The sequence below is a fragment of the Haliotis rufescens genome, unplaced genomic scaffold (assembly GCF_023055435.1).
Source record: "Haliotis rufescens isolate VD_foot unplaced genomic scaffold, xgHalRufe1.0.p SCAF_6, whole genome shotgun sequence".
Classification (NCBI taxonomy): domain Eukaryota; kingdom Metazoa; phylum Mollusca; class Gastropoda; order Lepetellida; family Haliotidae; genus Haliotis; species Haliotis rufescens.
This window is the reverse complement of record NW_025964334.1, coordinates 45,259,650-45,284,099: the sequence shown is the minus strand read 5'-3', so window position 1 is coordinate 45,284,099 and position 24,450 is coordinate 45,259,650. Positions and strand designations below refer to the sequence as shown.

General features: G+C 46.0%; 1 protein-coding gene across 1 annotated transcript in view; it reads left to right on the top strand.

Moving 5' to 3' along the window:
* LOC124142952 (metal cation symporter ZIP14-like) overlaps positions 1-23,816 on the top strand; it is a 38,595-nt gene extending 14,779 nt beyond the window's left edge. Inside the window, exons 3-8 of the mRNA XM_046511720.2 lie at positions 5,201-5,370; positions 9,469-9,597; positions 20,419-20,664; positions 21,025-21,226; positions 22,366-22,553; positions 23,502-23,816. Of these exons, the coding sequence (XP_046367676.2) occupies positions 5,201-5,370; positions 9,469-9,597; positions 20,419-20,664; positions 21,025-21,226; positions 22,366-22,553; positions 23,502-23,651 (1,085 nt within the window). The 3' untranslated portion in view covers positions 23,652-23,816. The remainder of the gene's footprint in view (positions 1-5,200; positions 5,371-9,468; positions 9,598-20,418; positions 20,665-21,024; positions 21,227-22,365; positions 22,554-23,501) is intronic.
* The last annotated feature ends 634 nt before the right edge of the window (positions 23,817-24,450 follow it).

Genomic DNA, 24,450 nt, shown 5'->3' with positions numbered 1-24,450 from the left:
CACACCAGCAGCAGCATCAGGTCAGTACATCACACACCAGCAGCATCAGGTCAGTAAATCACACACCAGCAGCAGCAGCAGCAGCATCAGGTCAGTACATTACACCAGCAGCATCAGGTCAGTACATTACACACCAGCAGCATCAGGTCAGTACATCACACACCAGCAGCAGCAGCAGCATCAGGTCAGTACATTACACCAGCAGCAGCATCAGGTCAGAACATTACACCAGCAGCAGCATCAGGTCAGTACATCACACACCAGCAGCAGCAGCAGGTCAGTACATCACACACAAGCAGCATCAGGTCAGTACATCACACACCAGCAGCATCAGGTCAGTACATTACACACCAGCAGCAGCATCAGGTCAGTACATCACACACCAGCAGCAGCATCAGGTCAGTACATTACACCAGCAGCAGCATCAGGTCAGTACATCACACACCAGCAGCAGCAGCAGGTCAGTACATCACACACAAGCAGCATCAGGTCAGTACATCACACACCAGCAGCATCAGGTCAGTACATTACACCAGCAGCATCAGGTCAGTACATCACACACCAGCAGCAGGATCAGGTCAGTACATCACACACCAGCAGCATCAGGTCAGTACATCACACACCAGCAGCAGCAGGTCAGTACATTACACCAGCAGCATCAGGTCAGTACATTACACCAGCAGCATCAGGTCAGTACATTACACCAGCAGCAGCATCAGGTCAGTACATTACACCAGCAGCATCAGGTCAGTACATTACACCAGCAGCATCAGGTCAGTACATTACACCAGCAGCATCAGGTCAGTACATTACACCAGCAGCAGCAGGTCAGTACATTACACCAGCAGCATCAGGTCAGTACATTACACCAGCAGCATCAGGTCAGTACATTACACCAGCAGCAGCATCAGGTCAGTACATTACACCAGCAGCATCAGGTCAGTACATTACACCAGCAGCATCAGGTCAGTACATTACACCAGCAGCATCAGGTCAGTACATTACACCAGCAGCAGCATCAGGTCAGTACATTACACCAGCAGCAGCAGGTCAGTACATTACACCAGCAGCAGCATCAGGTCAGTACATTACACACCAGCAGCAGCATCAGGTCAGTACATCACACACCAACAGCAGCATCAGGTCAGTACATTACACCAGCAGCATCAGGTCAGTACATTACACCAGCAGCATCAGGTCAGTACATTACACCAGCAGCATCAGGTCAGTACATTACACCAGCAGCAGCAGGTCAGTACATTACACCAGCAGCATCAGGTCAGTACATTACACCAGCAGCAGCATCAGGTCAGTACATTACACACCAGCAGCAGCATCAGGTCAGTACATTACACACCAGCAGCAGCATCAGGTCAGTACATTACACCAGCAGCAGCATCAGGTCAGTACATCACACACCAGCAGCAGCAGCAGGTTAGTACATCACACACCAGCAGCAGCAGCAGCAGCAGGTCAGTACATTACACCAGCAGCAGCATCAGGTCAGTACATTACACCAGCAGCATCAGGTCAGTACATCACACACCAGCAGCAGCATCAGGTCGGTACATTACACACCAGCAGCAGCATCAGGTCAGTACATCACACACCAACAGCATCAGGTCAGTACATTACACACCAGCAGCAGCATCAGGTCAGTACATTACACCAGCAGCAGCATCAGGTCAGTACATTACACACCAGCAGCAGCATCAGGTCAGTACATCACACACCAACAGCATCAGGTCAGTACATTACACACCAGCAGCAGCATCAGGTCAGTACATTACACCAGCAGCAGCATCAGGTCAGTACATTACACACCAGCAGCAGCATCAGGCCAGTACATCACACACCAACAGCATCAGGTCAGTACATTACACACCAGCAGCAGCAGCAGGTCAGTACATTACACACCAGCAGCAGCATCAGGTCAGTACATTACACCAGCAGCAGCATCAGGTCAGTACATTACACCAGCAGCAGCATCAGGTCAGTACATTACACACCAGCAGCAGCATCAGGTCAGTACATTACACACCAGCAGCAGCATCAGGTCAGTACATTACACACCAGCAGCAGCATCAGGTCAGTACATTACACACCAGCAGCGGCATCAGGTCAGTACATTACACACCAGCAGCAGCATCAGGTCAGTACATTACACACCAGCAGCAGCATCAGGTCAGTACATTACACACCAGCAGCATCAGGTCAGTACATTACACACCAGCAGCAGCATCAGGTCAGTACATTACACACCAGCAGCAGCATCAGGTCAGTACATTACACACCAGCAGCAGCATCAGGTCAGTACATTACACACCAGCAGCAGCATCAGGTCAGTACATCACACACCAACAGCATCAGGTCAGTACATCACACACCAGCAGCAGCATCAGGTCAGTACATCACACACCAGCAGCAGCATCAGGTCAGTACATTACACACCAGCAGCAGCATCAGGTCAGTACATTACACACCAGCAGCATCAGGTCAGTACATTACACACCAGCAGCAGCATCAGGTCAGTACATTACACACCAGCAGCAGCATCAGGTCAGTACATTACACACCAGCAGCAGCATCAGGTCAGTACATTACACACCAGCAGCAGCATCAGGTCAGTACATCACACACCAACAGCATCAGGTCAGTACATCACACACCAGCAGCAGCATCAGGTCAGTACATCACACACCAGCAGCAGCATCAGGTCAGTACATTACACACCAGCAGCAGCATCAGGTCAGTACATTACACACCAGCAGCAGCATCAGGTCAGTACATTACACCAGCAGCAGCATCAGGTCAGTACATTACACACCAGCAGCAGCATCAGGTCAGTACATTACACACCAGCAGCAGCAGCAGGTCAGTACATTACACACCAGCAGCAGCATCAGGTCAGTACATTACACACCAGCAGCAGCATCAGGTCAGTACATTACACACCAGCAGCAGCATCAGGTCAGTACATTACACACCAGCAGCAGCATCAGGTCAGTACATCACACACCAACAGCATCAGGTCAGTACATCACACACCAGCAGCAGCATCAGGTCAGTACATCACACACCAGCAGCAGCATCAGGTCAGTACATTACACACCAGCAGCAGCATCAGGTCAGTACATTACACACCAGCAGCATCAGGTCAGTACATTACACACCAGCAGCAGCATCAGGTCAGTACATTACACACCAGCAGCAGCATCAGGTCAGTACATTACACACCAGCAGCAGCATCAGGTCAGTACATTACACACCAGCAGCAGCATCAGGTCAGTACATCACACACCAACAGCATCAGGTCAGTACATCACACACCAGCAGCAGCATCAGGTCAGTACATCACACACCAGCAGCAGCATCAGGTCAGTACATTACACACCAGCAGCAGCATCAGGTCAGTACATTACACACCAGCAGCAGCATCAGGTCAGTACATTACACCAGCAGCAGCATCAGGTCAGTACATTACACACCAGCAGCATCAGGTCAGTACATTACACACCAGCAGCAGCATCAGGTCAGTACATTACACACCAGCAGCAGCATCAGGTCAGTACATTACACACCAGCAGCAGCATCAGGTCAGTACATTACACACCAGCAGCAGCATCAGGTCAGTACATTACACCAGCAGCAGCATCAGGTCAGTACATTACACACCAGCAGCAGCATCAGGTCAGTACATTACACCAGCAGCAGCATCAGGTCAGTACATTACACCAGCAGCAGCATCAGGTCAGTACATTACACCAGCAGCAGCATCAGGTCAGTACATTACACCAGCAGCAGCATCAGGTCAGTACATTACACCAGCAGCAGCATCAGGTCAGTACATTACACACCAGCAGCAGCATCAGGTCAGTACATTACACCAGCAGCAGCATCAGGTCAGTACATTACACCAGCAGCAGCATCAGGTCAGTACATTACACCAGCAGCAGCATCAGGTCAGTACATCACACACCAGCAGCAGCATCAGGTCAGTACATTACACCAGCAGCAGCATCAGGTCAGTACATTACACCAGCAGCAGCATCAGGTCAGTACATTACACACCAGCAGCAGCATCAGGTCAGTACATCACACACCAACAGCATCAGGTCAGTACATTACACCAGCAGCAGCATCAGGTCAGTACATTACACCAGCAGCAGCATCAGGTCAGTACATTACACACCAGCAGCAGCATCAGGTCAGTACATCACACACCAGCAGCAGCATCAGGTCAGTACATTACACACCAGCAGCAGCATCAGGTCAGTACATCACACACCAACAGGATCAGGTCAGTACATTACACACCAGCAGCAGCATCAGGTCAGTACATTACACACCAGCAGCAGCATCAGGTCAGTACATTACACACCAACAGCATCAGGTCAGTACATTACACACCAGCAGCAGCATCAGGTCAGTACATCACACACCAACAGCATCAGGTCAGTACATTACACCAGCAGCAGCATCAGGTCAGTACATTACACACCAGCAGCAGCAGGTCAGTACATCACACACCAGCAGCAGCATCAGGTCAGTACATTACACACCAGCAGCAGCATCAGGTCAGTACATTACACACCAGCAGCATCAGGTCAGTACATTACACACCAGCAGCAGCATCAGGTCAGTACATTACACACCAGCAGCATCAGGTCAGTACATTACACCAGCAGCATCAGGTCAGTACATCACACACCAGCAGCAGCATCAGGTCAGTACATTACACACCAGCAGCAGCATCAGGTCAGTACATTACACACCAGCAGCATCAGGTCAGTACATTACACCAGCAGCATCAGGTCAGTACATTACACCAGCAGCAGCATCAGGTCAGTACATTACACCAGCAGCATCAGGTCAGTACATTACACACCAGCAGCAGCATCAGGTCAGTACATTACACCAGCAGCAGCATCAGGTCAGTACATCACACACCAGCAGCAGCATCAGGTCAGTACATTACACCAGCAGCATCAGGTCAGTACATCACACACCAGCAGCAGCATCAGGTCAGTACATTACACCAGCAGCATCAGGTCAGTACATTACACACATCACACATCATGTCACCAATGTCCACTTACCACCTCAGTAATGTGTTCTTCATATTTTCATCAACTTGACATACTCTCTTCAACATGGAGGTAATGGTAACAATATAGAAAGATCTATTTCTGTGTTGCAGTGTGGGGCTACGGCTTTTTGTTTGTGACACTCATCAACCTGTGCTCACTGGTGGGAGTGATTGTGCTGCCATTCATGAAGATGGCGGCCTACAAGCAGATCCTCATCTTCATGGTAGCCCTGGCTGTTGGCGCCCTTGCAGGAAGTGGGCTGCTCTTCCTCATTCCAGAGGTGGGCAAAATCAGCTTTTAGTGAAAAGTCTGTCAGTTTGTCCACACCTTGATGAGTCTGTATTGAGTTGTCTCCCTTCCATGATGATCCCCAGGACATTTCTGTACCATTGCTTCATAGTAAGCCTCATTCCACATGATTCAATGATACAATACTAAGAATAGCTTTCAAATGTTGAGTCATTTCATATCAGTTCATTTGTGGGCCTTTAGTCTTGTTCCACTAAACAAATGTTTTCCTTAATTGAAAGTTATCCAAAAAGTTAATTAGGTAGAGGCAATAGACAATTTGCATTTTAAGTCTTTGTATAAAGTTGGTGTCTTCAAGATCTAGACTGATGTGTCATGTCATCTGCTTAACTTCCTGTGTATTCCTTTGAATCAAGACCAAAAGGCATCAAACTTGAATATATTGGTGAGTTCTGCTATTGCCTAATTGGCTGAATTCTGAATGCTCCATAATACAGTGATACCTTGCTATAACACTACCTTTGGGGGTCCAAAGAATTATTGACCGTTATAGACAATCATCTGTTTAACCGAGGTGGTGTTGTAGGGGGTAGATGACCAACACCTCACTACATGCTCTGCCTACCTCAAAACGATCTATGCCAAATGTTTCAGAGTTTGAGTAAAGATTAGAGTAGTAGTTGTTTATGATTATAGTGTAAACAAAGATTTGTCCAGTGTTATGACCAATTACAAAAAACACATTGTATCTTGGTTGAATTCAGGTGAACAAACACTTATAGTTTGATAATGAATATTGAATAGTCACAAGGTAAATGTTTGAAATTAGACACATTGATTATAGTTTGTTTTGGTGCATGGGTAGCCAAGTCATCTATGGCACGACAGAAACCTGTCATTGCGTGTTCGTATCCCGGTTTGCCCGGTATGTTTCTAGGTCTGTCAGCACCATACCCGTGCTCCTGGGTTTCACTAACTTGGTAAGTGTCTGAAAACGGCATCACTTCGGGCCTTGCTCCCAAATGAAGCAGACACACTGTGATATGACTGGAATACTCTTAAAAGCGGTGTGAAAACAAACTCACTCAATCTCTAACTATTGTTTGTTTAGCACTCCTTCAATGGTTTTTTCATCCAAAAACAATGAGTTAGATTAGCGAAGGGAATATTAATTTACTTTTTCAGATAAAACTGATTATTATTTTCTGGAAAAAAATGGGAATTGTAGAATATCTAATAGCAGACATTATTACCCATACGGGCAGGAAGAACTCGTGTAATAACTTTTGGATATTTGCACATGTGCATTTTAATGATTCTCGGTGTTCATTGGTTTGTTAAAGTTCTACGCTATTTCATTGGCTGACACTGACTGCCGGAACTACTTTTGAGCTTTCACATTTCATTCACAAACCACACATGCTTTCATTCATGAATTATATGCTGATGTTGTTCTCGCAAATGCGTGACTTTGACTTGAACAATATACAGTATCTTTTTCAAAATAAAAACAAAGTACCAATATTGTATTACTTTAACATCTCTTTAATGCACAATCTTTTAACAATCGATCAAATTTCCATGCACAACTTTGATACGTCTGCTTTGTTTGTAAACAAACATGGCTGCCCACTTGACACTGATAAAGGTCAGTGACCTGATCAAAGTTGATGGCGATCTCACTGGACGTGTAGTACAGATAGTTCAACCACTTAATACCTTCAATGTCTATGTGGTGAAGACTATGTTCACCACTATGTGCAAGTTCCCCGATTCCGATTGAGATTACTACCAGAAACTGTGTCAAATGCACCACTGTCATGTCCGTCAAGTCCGTCCTTTGGTCTACCCCAAGCAGTCGTGGATGACTTAATGAGTGATGACTTTTTCGATCCCCCCACATAAAACAATTCTACAAACTTTGCAATAAATGAAATTGATATTGATGACTTTTTGGCAAGTAATGAAAATGAAAGTACCATGAAGAAAACAAAACTTGTCATGAAGTTTGTTCACAATTTTTTTTAGCAAAGTTTGCAAGAAACAAGGAAAGTTGAAGAAATCCCACCCAGTGAACTCAATATTCTCTTGTGCAGGTTTTTCATCTCCCCGCCAAAAAGTCGGATGGAACAGAATATGAACCATCGACATTAAAAGGGATAAAGGCCTGTGTTGAGCATTATCTGAAGAGACATGACTATAAACACTCGTTGTCAGACTCCATGCATTTCATTAAACTACGAGAAGAATTAAAATCTAAACAAAAATCCCTGAAAAAGCAAGGTAAAGGCAACTTACCCCAGCGGGCCGATCCCGTGTCAAATCTTGAACTAAATAAACTCCGTGAATCTGGACAACTTGGCACAAGTACACCTGATGCAATCTTAAACACGTTATGGTGGAACAACACCATCTACTTTGGTCTGCGTTCTGCCACCCCTCACAGGCGCATGCAATGGGGCGATGTCATTCTCAAAAAAGATACTGAAAACAATGAGTATCTGCAGTATATTGAGAGACGATCGAAAACACGTCAGGCTGAGGCATGGGCACAGCCTAGTGATTTGTGCTGTCCGGTAGCTCTTTATAAACGGTACCGTGATCTGAGACCCGCAAATTACTGTGATGATGATCATCCCTTTTACCTTGCAACCAACACACAATTTGGGGTCAAATCTGGAGACACATGGTTTAAACGCCAGCCTGTTGGTCCTAATAAACTGGGGTCCATAATGAAAAGGATGGCTGTCAGGGCTGGGTTGTCAGCTGACAACAATTAACAAATCACAGTGCAAGGAAAAGGATGATTCAAACTCTCTCTGACAATGGCGTTCCCGCACATCAGATCATGCAGGTGTCTGGTCACAAAAACATCAAGTCCATCAATCATTACTGCAAAATAAATGAGCACCAGCATCACAATATAAACAACATCCTTGCACATTCCAGCACCTCAAACTCCACTGTAGCCATGAGAAATCCCCAAGTTCGTGAATCACATGTTGATAGATCTCACGACATGCCACAAGCCCACCATGTGTCACTTAGTACATCACAACAGAACCGAGTTTCACATGACACGAAATGTGAAGCAGTTCACACACTTTTCGCTGGGCCGATCTATGGTGGGGTATTTAACATTACAATTTCCCCAAATGACACTGGGGCTACGGCAAGACAACCAAGTCCAAAACGACGAAGAATTAAGGTCATTCATTCCGATTTTGATTCCGATTAGTCCCAGGTTATCATACATCCAGACAGATTCTGCATAGAATCGATGATAGATGTAAACATCCTGCTCCCAGTTCAGCAATGCACGCTCTGAAACTTCGGCCGAGATCTAGGTCAAACATCTCGCACTGCGACTGAGTTGATTCTTCTTGTATGACATTCCCACCTGTTTTCGTGACACACATGTCCTTTAACTATTGACTTTGTGACTTTGTTTAGCCAGTTTTCATTGTTGTTGAAGATGACAGTTTAAATTACTGACATATCGAGCGAAATTCGTCGGTAACAGCATCGGTGCATTCTCGGCACCTCTTGCTTCCCAGACTGTTTGCAACGGTCTTACCTAGCTTTGACTGTTTTGTAAATTTATTTGTCTCTGATAACTAAAAGTTTTATCAGTAACATGTATTATCAATTGTTATAAATATAAACAAAGTCATGAGTTTGCAGTTTTTAATGAGAATTCTCCATTTTCTTGTACATTGTACTACATTGCATATCGTTTGAATTTGACTTGGTAAGAGTGAAGTGGCTAGCAGTAAAAAGCCGCTTGTTTTCCTGCGGATGAATACATTGGAGATGGCCGGGTGGAGCTCGCTTATATAGCAACACGATGCAGCATATTTTAACGACGTAAATCATCAAAATTGAGTATGGGTAATAATTAGAATAACCCACTCGATACGGGTGATTACGGAAAATATGTCCCTCGTGAAATTAACGTTCTCAGGTCCTCGCTTAAGCTCGGAACTGGGAACGTTAATTTCACTCGGGCCATATTTTCCGTAATCACCCGTATCGAGTGGGTTACCCTCTAAATATTTTATGATTGTAATTCTGTTTTGCATGGCATATTTTTAGTTGAATATGTTTTGAACAACATTCTCTTGTCTAGGCGTTCGGGCTGGTCCAGGAAAGTCATGGCAACATAGATTACATCTTTAAGGCCTGCACAATCATGGGAGGAATCTACTTGTTCTACTTGACAGAGAGAGTCATGCGTATGCTGACAGACTGGAAGGAGGTGAGTATATGTCCACCTAACAGAGAGAATCATGTGTTTACTGTAAGATGGAGAAAATCGTGTGTTTACTGTGAGACAGAGAGAGTCATGCGTATGCTGACAGACTGGAAGGAGGTGAGTATATGTCCACCTAACAGAGAGACTCATGTGTTTACTGTGAGATGGAGAGAATCATGTGTTTACTGTGAGATGGAGAAAATCGTGTGTTGACTGTGAGATGGTGAGAATCATGTGTTTACTGTGAGATGGAGAAAATCATGTGTTTACTGTGAGATGGAGAGAATCATGTGTTTACTGTGAGATGGTGAGAATCATATGTTTACTGTGAGGTGGAGTGAATCATGTGTTTACTGTGAGATGGTGAGAATCATGTGTTTACTGTGAGATGGTGAGAATCATGTGTTAACTGTGAGATGGAGAAAGCATGTGTTTAATGTGAGATGAGAGAATCATGTGTTTACTGTGAGATGGAGAGAATCATGTGTTTACTGTGAAAGGGTGAGAATCATGTGTTTACTGTGAGATGGAGAGAATCATGTGTTTATTGTGAGATGGAGAGAATCATGTGTTTACTGTGAGATGATGAGAATCATGTGTTTACTGTGAGATGGAGAGAATCATGTGTTTACTGTGAGATGGTGAGAATCATGTGTTTACTGTGAGATGGAGAAAGCATGTGTTTAATGTGAGATGAGAGAATCGTGTTTACTGTGAGATGGAGAGAATCATGTGTTTACTGTGAGATGGAGAGAATCATGTGTTTACTGTGAGATGGAGAGAATCATGTGTTTACTGTGAGATGATGAGAATCATGTGTTTACTGTGAGATTGAGAGAATCATGTGTGTACTGTGAGATGGAGAGAATCATGTGTTTACTGTGAGATGGAGAGAATCATGTGTTTACTGTGAGATGGAGAGAATCATGTGTTTACTGTGATTGAAAGAATCATGTGTTTACTGTGAGATGGAGAGAATCATGTGTTTACTGTGAGATGGTGAGAATTATGTGTTTACTGTGAAATGGAGATAATCGTGTGTTTACTGAGTGACAGAGAGAATCATGTGTTTACAGATTAATGGAGAAAATCATGTGTTTACTGTGAGATGGTGAGAATTATGTGTTCACTTAGTGACAGAATCATGTGTTTACAGATTAATGGAGAGAATCATGTGTTTACTGTGAGACAGAGAGAATCATGTGTTCACTGTGAGATTGTGAGAATTATGTGTTTACTATGAGATTGTTAAAAATTATGTGTTTACTGTGAGATGGTGAGAATCATGTGTTTACTGATTGACGGAGAGAATCATGTGTTTGCTGTGAGATTGTGAGAATCATGTGTTTAATTAGTGACAGAGAGAATCATGTGTTTACTTGAGACTGAAAAAATCATCTGTTTACTGAGAAACAGACAGAATCATGTGTTTAAATACTAATTAAGAGAATCATGTGTTTACTGTGAGACAAAGAGAATCATGTGTTTACTGTGAGATGGTGAGAATCATGTGTTTACTGTGAGACAGAGAATCATGTGTTTAATGTGAGACAAAGAGAATCATGTGTTTACTGTGAGATGGTGAGGATCATGTGTTTACTGTGAGACAGAGAATCATGTGTTTACTGTGAGACAGAGAGAATCATGTGTTTACTGTGAGACAGAGAATCATGTGTACACTGATTGATGGAGAGAATCATGTGTTTACTGTGAGACAAAGAATATCATGTGTTAACTGAAAGATTGTGAGGATCATGTGTTTACTGCGAGACAGAATCATGTGTTTACTGTGAGACAGAGAATCATGGTTACAGTGAGACAAAGAGAATCATATGTTTACTGGGAGACAGAGAGAATCATGTGTTTACTGTGAGACAAAGAGAATCATGTGTTTACTGTGAGACAAAGAGAATCATGTGTTTACTGGGAGACAGAATCATGTGTTTACTGGGAGACAGAGAATCATGTGTTTACTTTGAGATGGTGAGAATCATGTGTTTACTGTGAGACAGAATAATGTGTTACTGTGAGACAAAGAGAATCATGTGTTTACTGTGAGACAGAGAATCATGTGTACACTGATTGATTAAGAGAATCATGTGCACGCTGATTGATGGAGAGAATCATGTGTTTACTGGAAGACAGAATCACGTGTTTACTGTAAGAAATGAAAGAATTGATTGTCGATACCGCCGTGATGATGTGGAATATGTAGCATTGATAAGCATCAAGGAATCTGTGTAGGTAGCTGCCAGGAGTATGTGGGATTCAGTGTAGGAAGCAGCCTGGAGTGTGTGGGATTCAGTGTAGATAGCAGCCAGGAGTATGTAGGATTCAGTGTAGGTAGTAGCCAGGAGTATGTGGGATTCAGTGTAGGTAGCAGCCAAGAATGTGTGGGATTCAGTGTAGGTAGCAGCCTGGAGTATGTAGGATTCAGTGTAGGTAGCAGCCTGGAGTATGTAGGATTCTGTGTAGGTAGCAGCCTGGAGTATGTAGGATTCAGTGTAGGTAGCAGCCAAGAATGTGTGGGATTCAGTGTAGGTAGCAGCCAGGAGTATGTGGGATTCAGTGTAGGAAGCAGCCAGGAGTGTGTGGGATTCAGTGAAGGAAGCAGCCAGGAGTATGTGGGATTCAGTGTAGGTAGCAGCCAAGAATGTGTGGGATTCAGTGTAGGTCGCCGCCAGGAGTGTGTTGGATTCAGTGTAGGTAGCAGCCAGGAGTATGTAGGATTCAGTGTAGGAAGCAGCCAGGAGTATGTGGGATTCAGTGTAGGAAGCAGCCAGGAATGTGTGGGATTCAGTGTAGGTCGCCGCCAGGAGTGTGTTGGATTCAGTGTAGGAAGCAGCCAGGAGTGTGTGGGATTCAGTGTAGGTAGCAGCCTGGAGTATGTAGGATTCAGTGTAGGTAGCAGCCAGGAGTATGTAGGATTCAGTGTAAGCAGCCAGGAGTGTGTGGGATTCAGTGTAGGTAGCAGCCAGGAGTATGTAGGATTCAGTGTAGGTAGCAGTCAAGAATGTGTGGGATTCAGTGTAGGTAGGAGCCAGGAGTATGTAGGATTCAGTGTAGGTAGCAGTCAAGAATGTGTGGGATTCAGTGTAGGTAGCAGCCAGGAGTATGTGGGATTCAGTGTAGGTAGCAGCCAAGAATGTGTGGGATTCAGTGTAGGTAGCAGCCAAGAATGTGTGGGATTCAGTGTAGGAAGCAGCCAGGAGTGTGTGGGATTCAGTGTAGGAAGCAGCCAGGAGTGTGTGGGATTCAGTGTAGGTAGTAGCCAGGAGTATGTAGGATTCAGTGTAGGAAGCAGCCAGGAGTATGTGGGATTCAGTGTAGGAAGCAGCCAGGAATGTGTGGGATTCAGTGTAGGTAGCAGCCAAGAATGTGTGGGATTAAGTGTAGGTAGCAGCCAAGAATGTGTGGGATTCAGTGTAGGAAGCAGCCAGGAGTGTGTGGGATTCAGTGTAGGTAGTAGCCAGGAGTATGTAGGATTCAGTGTAGGTAGCAGCCAAGAATGTGTGGGATTCAGTGTAGGAAGCAGCCAGGAGTGTGTGGGATTCAGTGTAGGTAGCAGCCAGGAGTATGTAGGATTCAGTGTAGGAAGCAGCCAGGAGTGTGTGTGATTCAGTGTAGGAAGCAGCCAGGAGTGTGTGTGATTCAGTGTAGGAAGCAGCCAGGAGTATGTAGGATTCAGTGTAGGTCACCGTCAGGAGTGTGTGTGATTCAGTGTAGGTAGCAGCCAGGAGTATGTGGGATTCAGTGTAGGAAGCAGCCAGGAGTATGTAGGATTCAGTGTAGGAAGCAGCCAGGAGTATGTGGGATTCAGTGTAGGAAGCAGCCAGGAGTATGTGGGATTCAGTGTAGGAAGCAGCCAGGAGTATGTGGGATTCAGTGTAGGAAGCAGCCAGGAGTATGTGGGATTCAGTGTAGGAAGCAGCCAGGAGTATGTGTGATTCAGTGTAGGTAGCAGCCAGGAGTATGTGGGATTCAGTGTAGGAAGCAGCCAGGAGTATGTGGGATTCAGTGTAGGTAGCAGCCAGGAGTATGTGGGATTCAGTGTAGGAAGCAGCCAGGAGTGCGTGTGATTCAGTGTAGGAAGCAGCCAGGAGTATGTAGGATTCAGTGTAGGTCACCGCCAGGAGTGTGTGTGATTCAGTGTAGGTAGCAGCCAGGAGTATGTAGGATTCAGTGTAGGTCACCGCCAGGAGTGTGTGTGATTCAGTGTAGGAAGCAGCCAGGAGTGTGTGTGATTCAGTGTAGGAAGCAGCCTGGAGTATGTAAGATTCAGTGTAGGTAGTAGCCAGGAGTATGTAGGATTCAGTGTAGGTAGCAGCCAAGAATGTGTGGGATTCAGTGTAGGAAGCAGCCAGGAGTGTGTGGGATTCAGTGTAGGTAGTAGCCAGGAGTATGTAGGATTCAGTGTAGGAAGCAGCCAGGAGTATGTGGGATTCAGTGTAGGAAGCAGCCAGGAGTGTGTGGGATTCAGTGTAGGTAGTAGCCAGGAGTTATAGGATTCAGTGTAGGTAGCAGCCAAGAATGTGTGGGATTCAGTGTAGGAAGCAGCCAGGAGTGTGTGGGATTCAGTGTAGGTAGTAGCCAGGAGTATGTAGGATTCAGTGTAGGAAGCAGCCAGGAGTATGTGGGATTCAGTGTAGGAAGCAGCCAGGAATGTGTGGGATTCAGTGTAGGTAGCAGCCAAGAATGTGTGGGATTCAGTGTAGGTAGCAGCCAAGAATGTGTGGGATTCAGTGTAGGAAGCAGCCAGGAGTATGTAGGATTCAGTGTAGGAAGCAGCCAGGAGTATGTGGGATTCAGTGTAGGAAGCAGCCAGGAGTATGTGGGATTCAGTGTAGGAAGCAGCCAGGAGTATGTGGGATTCAGTGTAGGTAGCAGCCAGGAGTATGTAGGATTCAGTGTAGGTAGCAGCCAGGAGTATGTGGGATTCAGTGTAGGTAGCAGCCAGGAGTGTGTGTGATTCAGTGTAGGAAGCAGCCAGGAGTGTGTGGGATTCAGTGTAGGTAGCAGCCAGGAGTGTGTGGGATTCAGTGTAGGAAGCAGCCAGGAGTGTGTGTGATTCAGTGTAGGTAGCAGCCAGGAGTATGTAGGATTCAGTGTAGGAAGCAGCCAGGAGTATGTAGGATTCAGTGTAGGAAGCAGCCAGGAGTGTGTGTGATTCAGTGTAGGTAGCAGCCAAGAATGTGTGGGATTCAGTGTAGGAAGCAGCCAGGAGTGTGTGTGATTCAGTGTAGGTAGCAGCCAGGAGTATGTAGGATTCAGTGTAGGAAGCAGCCAGGAGTATGTGGGATTCAGTGTAGGAAGCAGCCAGGAGTATGTGGGATTCAGTGTAGGTAGCAGCCAGGAGTATGTAGGATTCAGTGTAGGTAGCAGCCAGGAGTATGTGGGATTCAGTGTAGGTAGCAGCCAGGAGTATGTGGGATTCAGTGTAGGTAGCAGCCAGGAGTGTGTGGGATTCAGTGTAGGAAGCAGCCAGGAGTGTGTGTGATTCAGTGTAGGTAGCAGCCAGGAGTATGTAGGATTCAGTGTAGGAAGCAGCCAGGAGTATGTAGGATTCAGTGTAGGAAGCAGCCAGGAGTATGTGGGATTCAGTGTAGGTAGCAGCCAGGAGTATGTGGGATTCAGTGTAGGTAGCAGCCAGGAGTATGTAGGATTCAGTGTAGGTAGCAGCCAGGAGTATGTGGGATTCAGTGTAGGTAGCAGCCAGGAGTATGTAGGATTCAGTGTAGGTAGCAGCCAGGAGTATGTGGGATTCAGTGTAGGTAGCAGCCAGGAGTGTGTGTGATTCAGTGTAGGAAGCAGCCAGGAGTGTGTGTGATTCAGTGTAGGAAGCAGCCAGGAGTATGTAGGATTCAGTGTAGGAAGCAGCCAGGAGTATGTGGGATTCAGTGTAGGTAGCAGCCAAGAATGTGTGGGATTCAGTGTAGGAAGCAGCCAGGAGTATGTAGGATTCAGTGTAGGTAGTAGCCAGGAGTATGTAGGATTCAGTGTAGGTAGCAGCCAGGAGTATGTAGGATTCAGTGTAGGTAGCAGCCAGGAATGTGTGGGATTCAGTGTAGGTAGCAGCCAGGAGTATGTGGGATTCAGTGTAGGTAGCAGCCAGGAGTATGTAGGATTCAGTGTAGGTAGCAGCCAGGAATGTGTGTGATTCAGTGTAGGTAGCAGCCAGGAGTGTGTGTGATTCAGTGTAGGTAGCAGCCAGGAGTATGTAGGATTCAGTGTAGGAAGCAGCCAGGAGTATGTAGGATTCAGTGTAGGTAGCAGCCAGGAGTATGTAGGATTCAGTGTAGGTAGCAGCCAGGAATGTGTGTGATTCAGTGTAGGTAGCAGCCAGGAGTGTGTGTGATTCAGTGTAGGAAGCAGCCAGGAGTGTGTGTGATTCAGTGTAGGAAGCAGCCAGGAGTATGTGGGATTCAGTGTAGGTAGCAGCCAGGAGTATGTAGGATTCAGTGTAGGAAGCAGCCAGGAGTGTGTGTGATTCAGTGTAGGTAGCAGCCAGGAGTATGTGGGATTCAGTGTAGGTAGCAGCCAGGAGTGTGTGGGATTCAGTGTAGGAAGCAGCCAGGAGTATGTAGGATTCAGTGTAGGAAGCAGCCAGGAGTATGTAGGATTCAGTGTAGGTAGCAGCCAGGAGTATGTAGGATTCAGTGTAGGAAGTAGCCAGGAGTATGTGGGATTCAGTGTAGGTAGTAGCCAGGAGTATGTGTGATTCAGTGTAGGTAGCAGCCAGGAGTGTGTGTGATTCAGTGTAGGTAGTAGCCAGGAGTATGTGTGATTCAGTGTAGGTAGCAGCCAGGAGTATGTGGGATTCAGTGTAGGTAGTAGCCAGGAGTATGTGGGATTCAGTGTAGGTAGCAGCCAGGAGTGTGTGTGATTCAGTAAAGGTAGTAGCCAGGAGTATGTGGGATTCAGTGTAGGTAGTAGCCAGGAGTATGTGGGATTCAGTGTAGGTAGTAGCCAGGAGTATGTGGGATTCAGTGTAGGTAGTAGCCAGGAGTATGTGGGATTCAGTGTAGGTAGCAGTCAAGAATGTGTGGGATTCAGTGTAGGAAGCAGCCAGGAGTGTGTGTGATTCAGTGTAGGAAGCAGCCAGGAGTATGTGGGATTCAGTGTAGGTAGCAGCCAGGAGTATGTAGGATTCAGTGTAGGTAGCAGCCAGGAGTATGTGGGATTCAGTGTAGGTAGCAGCCAAGAATGTGTGTGATTCAGTTTAGGTAGCATCCAAGAATGTGTAGGATTCAGTGTAGGTAGCAGCCAGGAGTATGTGGGATTCAGTGTAGGAAGCAGCCTGGAGTATGTGGGATTCAGTGTAGGTAGCAGCCAGGAGTATGTAGGATTCAGTGTAGGTAGCAGCCAGGAGTATGTAGGATTCAGTGTAGGTAGCAGCCAGGAGTGTGTGTGATTCAGTGTAGGTAGCAGCCAAGAATGTGTGTGATTCAGTGTAGGTAGCAGCCAAGAATGTGTAGGATTCAGTGTAGGTAGCAGCCAGGAGTATGTGGGATTCAGTGTAGGTAGTAGCCAGGAGTGTGTGGGATTCAGTGTAGGTAGCAGCCAAGAATGTGTGTGATTCAGTGTAGGTAGCAGCCAAGAATGTGTAGGATTCAGTGTAGGTAGCAGCCAGGAGTATGTGGGATTCAGTGTAGGTAGCAGCCAGGAGTGTGTGTGATTCAGTGTAGGTAGCAGCCAGGAGTGTGTGTGATTCAGTGTAGGTAGCAGCCAGGAGTATGTAGGATTCAGTGTAGGAAGCAGCCAGGAGTATGTAGGATTCAGTGTAGGTAGTAGCCAGGAGTGTGTGGGATTCAGTGTAGGTAGCAGCCAGGAGTATGTGGGATTCAGTGTAGGTACCAGCCAAGAATGTGTGGGATTCAGTGTAGGAAGCAGCCAGGAGTGTGTGGGATTCAGTGTAGGTAGTAGCCAGGAGTATGTAGGATTCAGTGTAGGAAGCAGCCAGGAGTATGTAGGATTCAGTGTAGGTAGTAGCCAGGAGTGTGTGGGATTCAGTGTAGGTAGTAGCCAGGAGTATGTAGGATTCAGTGTAGGTAGCAGCCAGGAGTATGTGGGATTCAGTGTAGGTAGTAGCCAGGAGTGTGTGGGATTCAGTGTAGGTAGCAGCCAAGAATGTGTGTGATTCAGTGTAGGTAGCAGCCAAGAATGTGTAGGATTCAGTGTAGGTAGCAGCCAGGAGTATGTGGGATTCAGTGTAGGTAGTAGCCAGGAGTGTGTGTGATTCAGTGTAGGTAGCAGCCAGGAGTATGTGGGATTCAGTGTAGGTAGCAGCCAGGAGTATGTAGGATTCAGTGTAGGAAGCAGCCAGGAGTATGTAGGATTCAGTGTAGGTAGCAGCCAGGAGTATGTAGGATTCAGTGTAGGAAGCAGCCAGGAGTGTGTGTGATTCAGTGTAGGAAGCAGCCAGGAGTATGTAGGATTCAGTGTAGGAAGCAGCCAGGAGTATGTAGGATTCAGTGTAGGAAGCAGCCAGGAGTGTGTGTGATTCAGTGTAGGAAGCAGCCAGGAGTATGTAGGATTCAGTGTAGGAAGCAGCCAGGAGTATGTAGGATTCAGTGTAGGAAGCAGCCAGGAGTGTGTGTGATTCAGTGTAGGAAGCAGCCAGGAGTATGTAGGATTCAGTGTAGGTAGCAGCCAGGAGTATGTGGGATTCAGTGTAGGAAGCAGCCAGGAGTATGTAGGATTCAGTGTAGGTAGCAGCCAGGAGTATGTGGGATTCAGTGTAGGTAGCAGCCAGGAGTGTGTGGGATTCAGTGTAGGTAGCAGCCAAGAATGTGTGTGATTCAGTGTAGGTAGCAGCCAAGAATGTGTAGGATTCAGTGTAGGTAGCAGCCAGGAGTGTGTGTGATTCAGTGTAGGTAGCAGCCAGGAGTGTGTGTGATTCAGTGTAGGTAGCAGCCAGGAGTGTGTGTGATTCAGTGTAGGTAGCAGCCAGGAGTGTGTGTGATTCAGTGTAGGAAGCAGCCAGGAGTATGTAGGATTCAGTGTAGGAAGCAGCCAGGAGTATGTGGGATTCAGTGTAGGTAGCAGCCTGGAGTATGTAGGATTCAGTGTAGGAAGCAGCCAGGAGTGTGTGTGATTCAGTGTAGGAAGCAGCCAGGAGTGTGTGTGATTCAGTGTAGGTAGCAGCCAGGAGTGTGTGTGATTCAGTGTAGGTAGCAGCCAGGAGTATGTGGGATTCAGTGTAGGTAGCAGCCAGGAGTATGTGGGATTCAGTGTAGGAAGCAGCCAGGAGTATGTAGGATTCAGTGTAGGTAGCAGCCAGGAGTATGTGGGATTCAGTGTAGGTAGCAGCCAAGAATGTGTGGGATTCAGTGTAGGAAGCAGCCAGGAGTGTGTGGGATTCAGTGTAGGTAGTAGCCAGGAGTATGTAGGATTCAGTGTAGGTAGTAGCCAGGAGTATGTAGGATTCAGTGTAGGAAGCAGCCAGGAGTATGTAGGATTCAGTGTAGGAAGCAGCCAGGAGTATGTAGGATTCAGTGTAGGTAGCAGCCAGGAGTATGTAGGATTCAGTGTAGGAAGCAGCCAGGAGTGTGTGTGATTCAGTGTAGGAAGCAGCCAGGAGTATGTGGGATTCAGTGTAGGTAGCAGCCAGGAGTGTGTGTGATTCAGTGTAGGTAGTAGCCAGGAGTATGTGGGATTCAGTGTAGGTAGCAGCCAAGAATGTGTGGGATTCAGTGTAGGAAGTAGCCAGGAGTATGTGGGATTCAGTGTAGGTAGCAGCCAGGAGTGTGTGTGATTCAGTGTAGGAAGCAGCCAGGAGTATGTGGGATTCAGTGTAGGAAGCAGCCAGGAGTGTGTGTGATTCAGTGTAGGTAGTAGCCAGGAGTATGTGGGATTCAGTGTAGGTAGCAGCCAGGAGTATGTAGGATTCAGTGTAGGTAGTAGCCAGGAGTATGTGGGATTCAGTGTAGGTAGCAGCCAAGAATGTGTGGGATTCAGTGTAGGAAGCAGCCAGGAGTGTGTGGGATTCAGTGTAGGTAGTAGCCAGGAGTATGTAGGATTCAGTGTAGGAAGCAGCCAGGAGTATGTGGGATTCAGTGTAGGAAGCAGCCAGGAATGTGTGGGATTCAGTGTAGGTAGCAGCCAAGAATGTGTGGGATTCAGTGTAGGTAGCAGCCAAGAATGTGTGGGATTCAGTGTAGGAAGCAGCCAGGAATGTGTGGGATTCAGTGTAGGAAGCAGCCAGGAGTGTGTGGGATTCAGTGTAGGTAGTAGCCAGGAGTATGTAGGATTCAGTGTAGGAAGCAGCCAGGAGTATGTGGGATTCAGTGTAGGAAGCAGCCAGGAATGTGTGGGATTCAGTGTAGGTAGCAGCCAAGAATGTGTGGGATTCAGTGTAGGTAGCAGCCAAGAATGTGTGGGATTCAGTGTAGGAAGCAGCCTGGAGTGTGTGTGATTCAGTGTAGGAAGCAGCCAGGAGTATGTAGGATTCAGTGTAGGAAGCAGCCTGGAGTATGTGGGATTCAGTGTAGGTAGCAGCCAGGAGTATGTGGGATTCAGTGTAGGAAGCAGCCAGGAGTATGTGGGATTCAGTGTAGGTCACCGCCAGGAGTATGTAGGATTCAGTGTAGGTAGCAGCCTGGAGTATGTAGGATTCAGTGTAGGTAGCAGCCAGGAGTATGTAGGATTCAGTGTAGGTAGCAGCCTGGAGTATGTAGGATTCAGTGTAGGTAGCAGCCTGGAGTATGTAGGACTCAGTGTAGGTAGCAGCCTGGAGTGTGTTGGATTCAGTGTAGGTAGCAGCCAGGAGTATGTTGAACATTGTTATCTGAAATGTGAAGTTAACTGATTTGATGTATTTGAAAGCGGCGGAACTTGAAGAGAAAGAATCCCAGTATCGAGAGTGGACAAGACGATGCTCCCCATGGTCTGATGGACATCATCTGCTCTGTGAAGAAGAACACTCCTGTGAACCAGGACCAGCTGTACAAGGAGGCGTCCACCCTGCCCAGCACTGTGTCCAGCAGCACGCAGCAGGAACTCTTCGACAAGAGCAGTGATGAGTCCACGTATGGACATGACAACAAAATGGCGGACATCCAGGAAGATGAGGTATGCAGGAGTCGCTGTACATTGTACCAATACAAAACAAGAATATTTCATGCAATTAATGATTGAGGTCATTAATCAATAGTGAGGATTTTGAAAGGTTAAGATGAATGCTGTGCATCCTCTGTACTGGACTATGATGACCAACTTGCAGAATATGAAGTGGACATTGTGACCTAACTGTTAAGGAAGTTGTGGAAGTTAGCTTGAAAATGAGGCTCCTCACATACCTTGGCCACTGATAACAAAGATATATTTTGCTTTGGATCAAAATGCCTCAATAAGTTTGTCATATAGGTTGTGTTTATACACAAAATCATTCAATGTAAATTGTATACTAAACAGAATGTCTTTTGTCCCCAGAAATATGAAGAATCTATGCCAATGAAGTCACATGGTCACAGTCATCACACCATCAAACCCCTGGCCTGGATGATTATATTTGGTGATGGACTTCACAACTTCATTGACGGCCTGTCTATCGGAACCGCCTTCACCCAGAATACGCTCTCTGGCATCAGTGTGTCGCTAGCTGTCATGTGTGAGGAGCTGCCCCACGAACTTGGTCAGTGTAGCATGCACTCAACACATTGCTTACAAGTACTGGTGCAGCATGCACTCAACACACGGCTTACAAGTACAGGTGCAGCATGCACTCGACGACTTCCTTACAAGTACTAATGTAGCATGCACTCAACACATTGCTTACAAGTACTGGTGCAGCATGCACTCAACACATGGCTTACAAGTACTGGTGCAGCATGCACTAAACACATTGCTTACAAGTACTAATGTAGTATGCACTCAACACATTGCTTGCAAGTACTGGTGCAGCATGCACTGAACACACGGCTTACAAGTATTGGTGCAGCATGCACTGAACACATTGCTTACAAGTACTGGTGCAGCATGCACTCAACACACGGCTTACAAGTAGTGGTGCAGCATGCACTCAACACATGGCTTACAAGTACTGACGTAGCATGCACTCAACACACGGCTTACAAGTACTGGTGCAGCATGCACTGAACACATTGCTTACAAGTACTGGTGCAGCATGCACTAAACACACTGCTTACAAGTACTGGTGCAGCATGCACTGAACACATTGCTTACAAGTACTGGTGCAGCATGCACTGAACACACGGCTTACAAGTACTGGTGCAGTATGCACTCAACACATTGCTTACAAGTACTGGTGCAGCATGCACCGAACACATTGCTTACAAGTACTGGTGCAGCATGCACTGAACACATTGCTTACAAGTACTGGTGCAGCATGCACTGAACACACGCTTACAAGTACTGGTGCAGCATGCTCTCAACACACGGCTTACAAGTACTGGTGCAGCATGCACTGAACACATTGCTTACAAGTAGTGGTGCAGCATGCACTCAACACACGGCTTACAAGTACTTGAGACACTGCTTACAAGTACTGATGCAGCATGCAATGAACACCTTCCTTTCAAGTACTGATGTAGCATGCACTTGTCAGCAATCTCATTAAAATCAGATCTTATTTCACGCTATCGCAAAACAAAGATCTGAGGACATCCCATTACGGGTCACGTCAGAACGACATTCATCCGACCAATCGTGATGGTTGGAATGTGTTTTCTAATCATGCAACCTAGAAAACGTTAACACGGGGTATTATTCCCAAGTTGCTCTTACTGATTGCCCTCCATGACATTGTTGTAGGTGACTTCGCCATCCTGCTCAACTGTGGCATGACTGTGAAGAAGGCCCTGATGTACAACTTCCTGTCTGCCTGCATGTGCTACCTGGGGCTGGGGATCGGCATCCTGCTCGGGGAGAACTCCTCCAGTCATGACTGGGTGTTTGCTGTGGCAGGGGGGATGTTCCTCTACATATCACTGGCAGACATGGTGAGTCAGTCTACAACAAGCTTGCTAACTGATAGCTTGACTTGATAATAATAATAATAATAATAATAATAATAATAATAATAATAATAATATTGCTAATGCTCCCTGGAGAGTTACAACCCAAGCTGCCTGTGAGGCGCTAGAAGGTTAACAGCCACATTGCCATCACATCCTACTGGGTACCCATTCACTGCTTGGTGAACAGAGGCACATTTCGAACAAAGTCACTTAGCCTAAGGAGACTCTACATGTGCTACATGTGTTTCAGTGTGGGGCAGGACCGAAGCCCTAGAGACTCTCAGATAGAGTCATGTCAATCTCATGTTCCTGAAACAGATTTATTAGATGTTTAGGAATGTACTTACAGGAAGTATTCAAAGCTTTTATATAACTCTCATTAATTAAATGTTGAAATGGACCCGTGAAGATCCGCAGTAGAATCTTCTTCAGCAACCCACGCTTGCCATAAAAGGCGACTATGCTTGTCATAAGAGGCGACTAGCGGGATCGGGTGTTCAGTCTCGCTGACTTGGTTGATGCATGTCATCGATCCCAATTGCGTAGATCGATGCTCATGATATAATTCACTGGAATTTCTGGTCCAGACTTGATTATTTACAGACCGCCGTCATATAGCTGGAATATTGCTTAGTGCGGCGTTCAACAACAAACCAACCAACCAACCATGCTGAAATGAGGCTGTTGACACAGTTTATGAAAACATAATTCATACAGCTCTCAAAAGAACAAGACAATTTATTGTCTGTAATTTATTTGCTTTGTTTCTTGCTAAATCTTCATCATACAGAGACATCAGGTCCTAATCGGTCCACCCTTGTGTTATGATCATAGGTGTGTAGTCACTCACTGTAACTTGGTCTATTGTCTTCTTACTTTGATTCCAAGTGTGTTTTTGCATGATGCTGTGAGTGTGTGTTTGTGTTGCAGATGCCGGAGATGAACAGTGCGTCGGAAGGGGAAGGCAGTCGCAGATACGGCACTGGCCAGATATTCTTCCTCCAGAATCTAGGCTTGATATCAGGGTTCGGCATCATGGTTATACTGGCTATATATGGAAGTGAAATTAGCCTTATATGATTCGAGATAGTCGCCAACAATACCAATAGAATAGTTAGACATATAACTCAGGTGCTAGTTAACGAGTGTCTTACACTGATGAAGAATACATGCTGCATTTTATTGTAGTACTGATGTCACATGAGTACCTGTATGTGCATGTTACTGGAGTGAATGTGTACCTGTATGTGCATGTTACTGGAGTGAATGTGTACCTGTATGTGCATGTTACTGGAGTGAATGTGTACCTGTATGTGCATGTTACTGGAGTGAATGTGTACCTGTATGTGCATGTTACTGGAGTGAATGTGTACCTGTATGTGCATGTTACTGGAGTGAATGTGTACCTGTATGTGCATGTTACTGGAGTGAATGTGTACCTGTATGTGCATGTTACTGGAGTGAATGTGTACCTGTATGTGCATGTTACTGGAGTGAATGTGTACCTGTATGTGCATGTTACTGGAGTGAATGTGTACCTGTATGTGCATGTTACTGGAGTGAATGTGATCCTGTGGTGAGGAAGCTGGTTGGTGTGTGGATTATTGTGAGAGGTTCATGTCTTGTTGCATGGACTGCTGGTACGTGTTTCCAGTTGGACTGAGGAGTGTGTAAGTAAGTCTCAGGGTTAACACAAGCAGTTGTCTTTGAAGAACAATTAGATTCTGAACATTCATTCTAATCTTAGAGTCAATCTTTCTTAATCAAATGAATTTCAGTCTTGACCAAAAAGACTTAAATTAGTTAAGAATACTTGTGTGACATCGTCAGCTTGTTGATGGAGGTAACCTGTTTGTACATGTGGTCTTATGGTATTGAT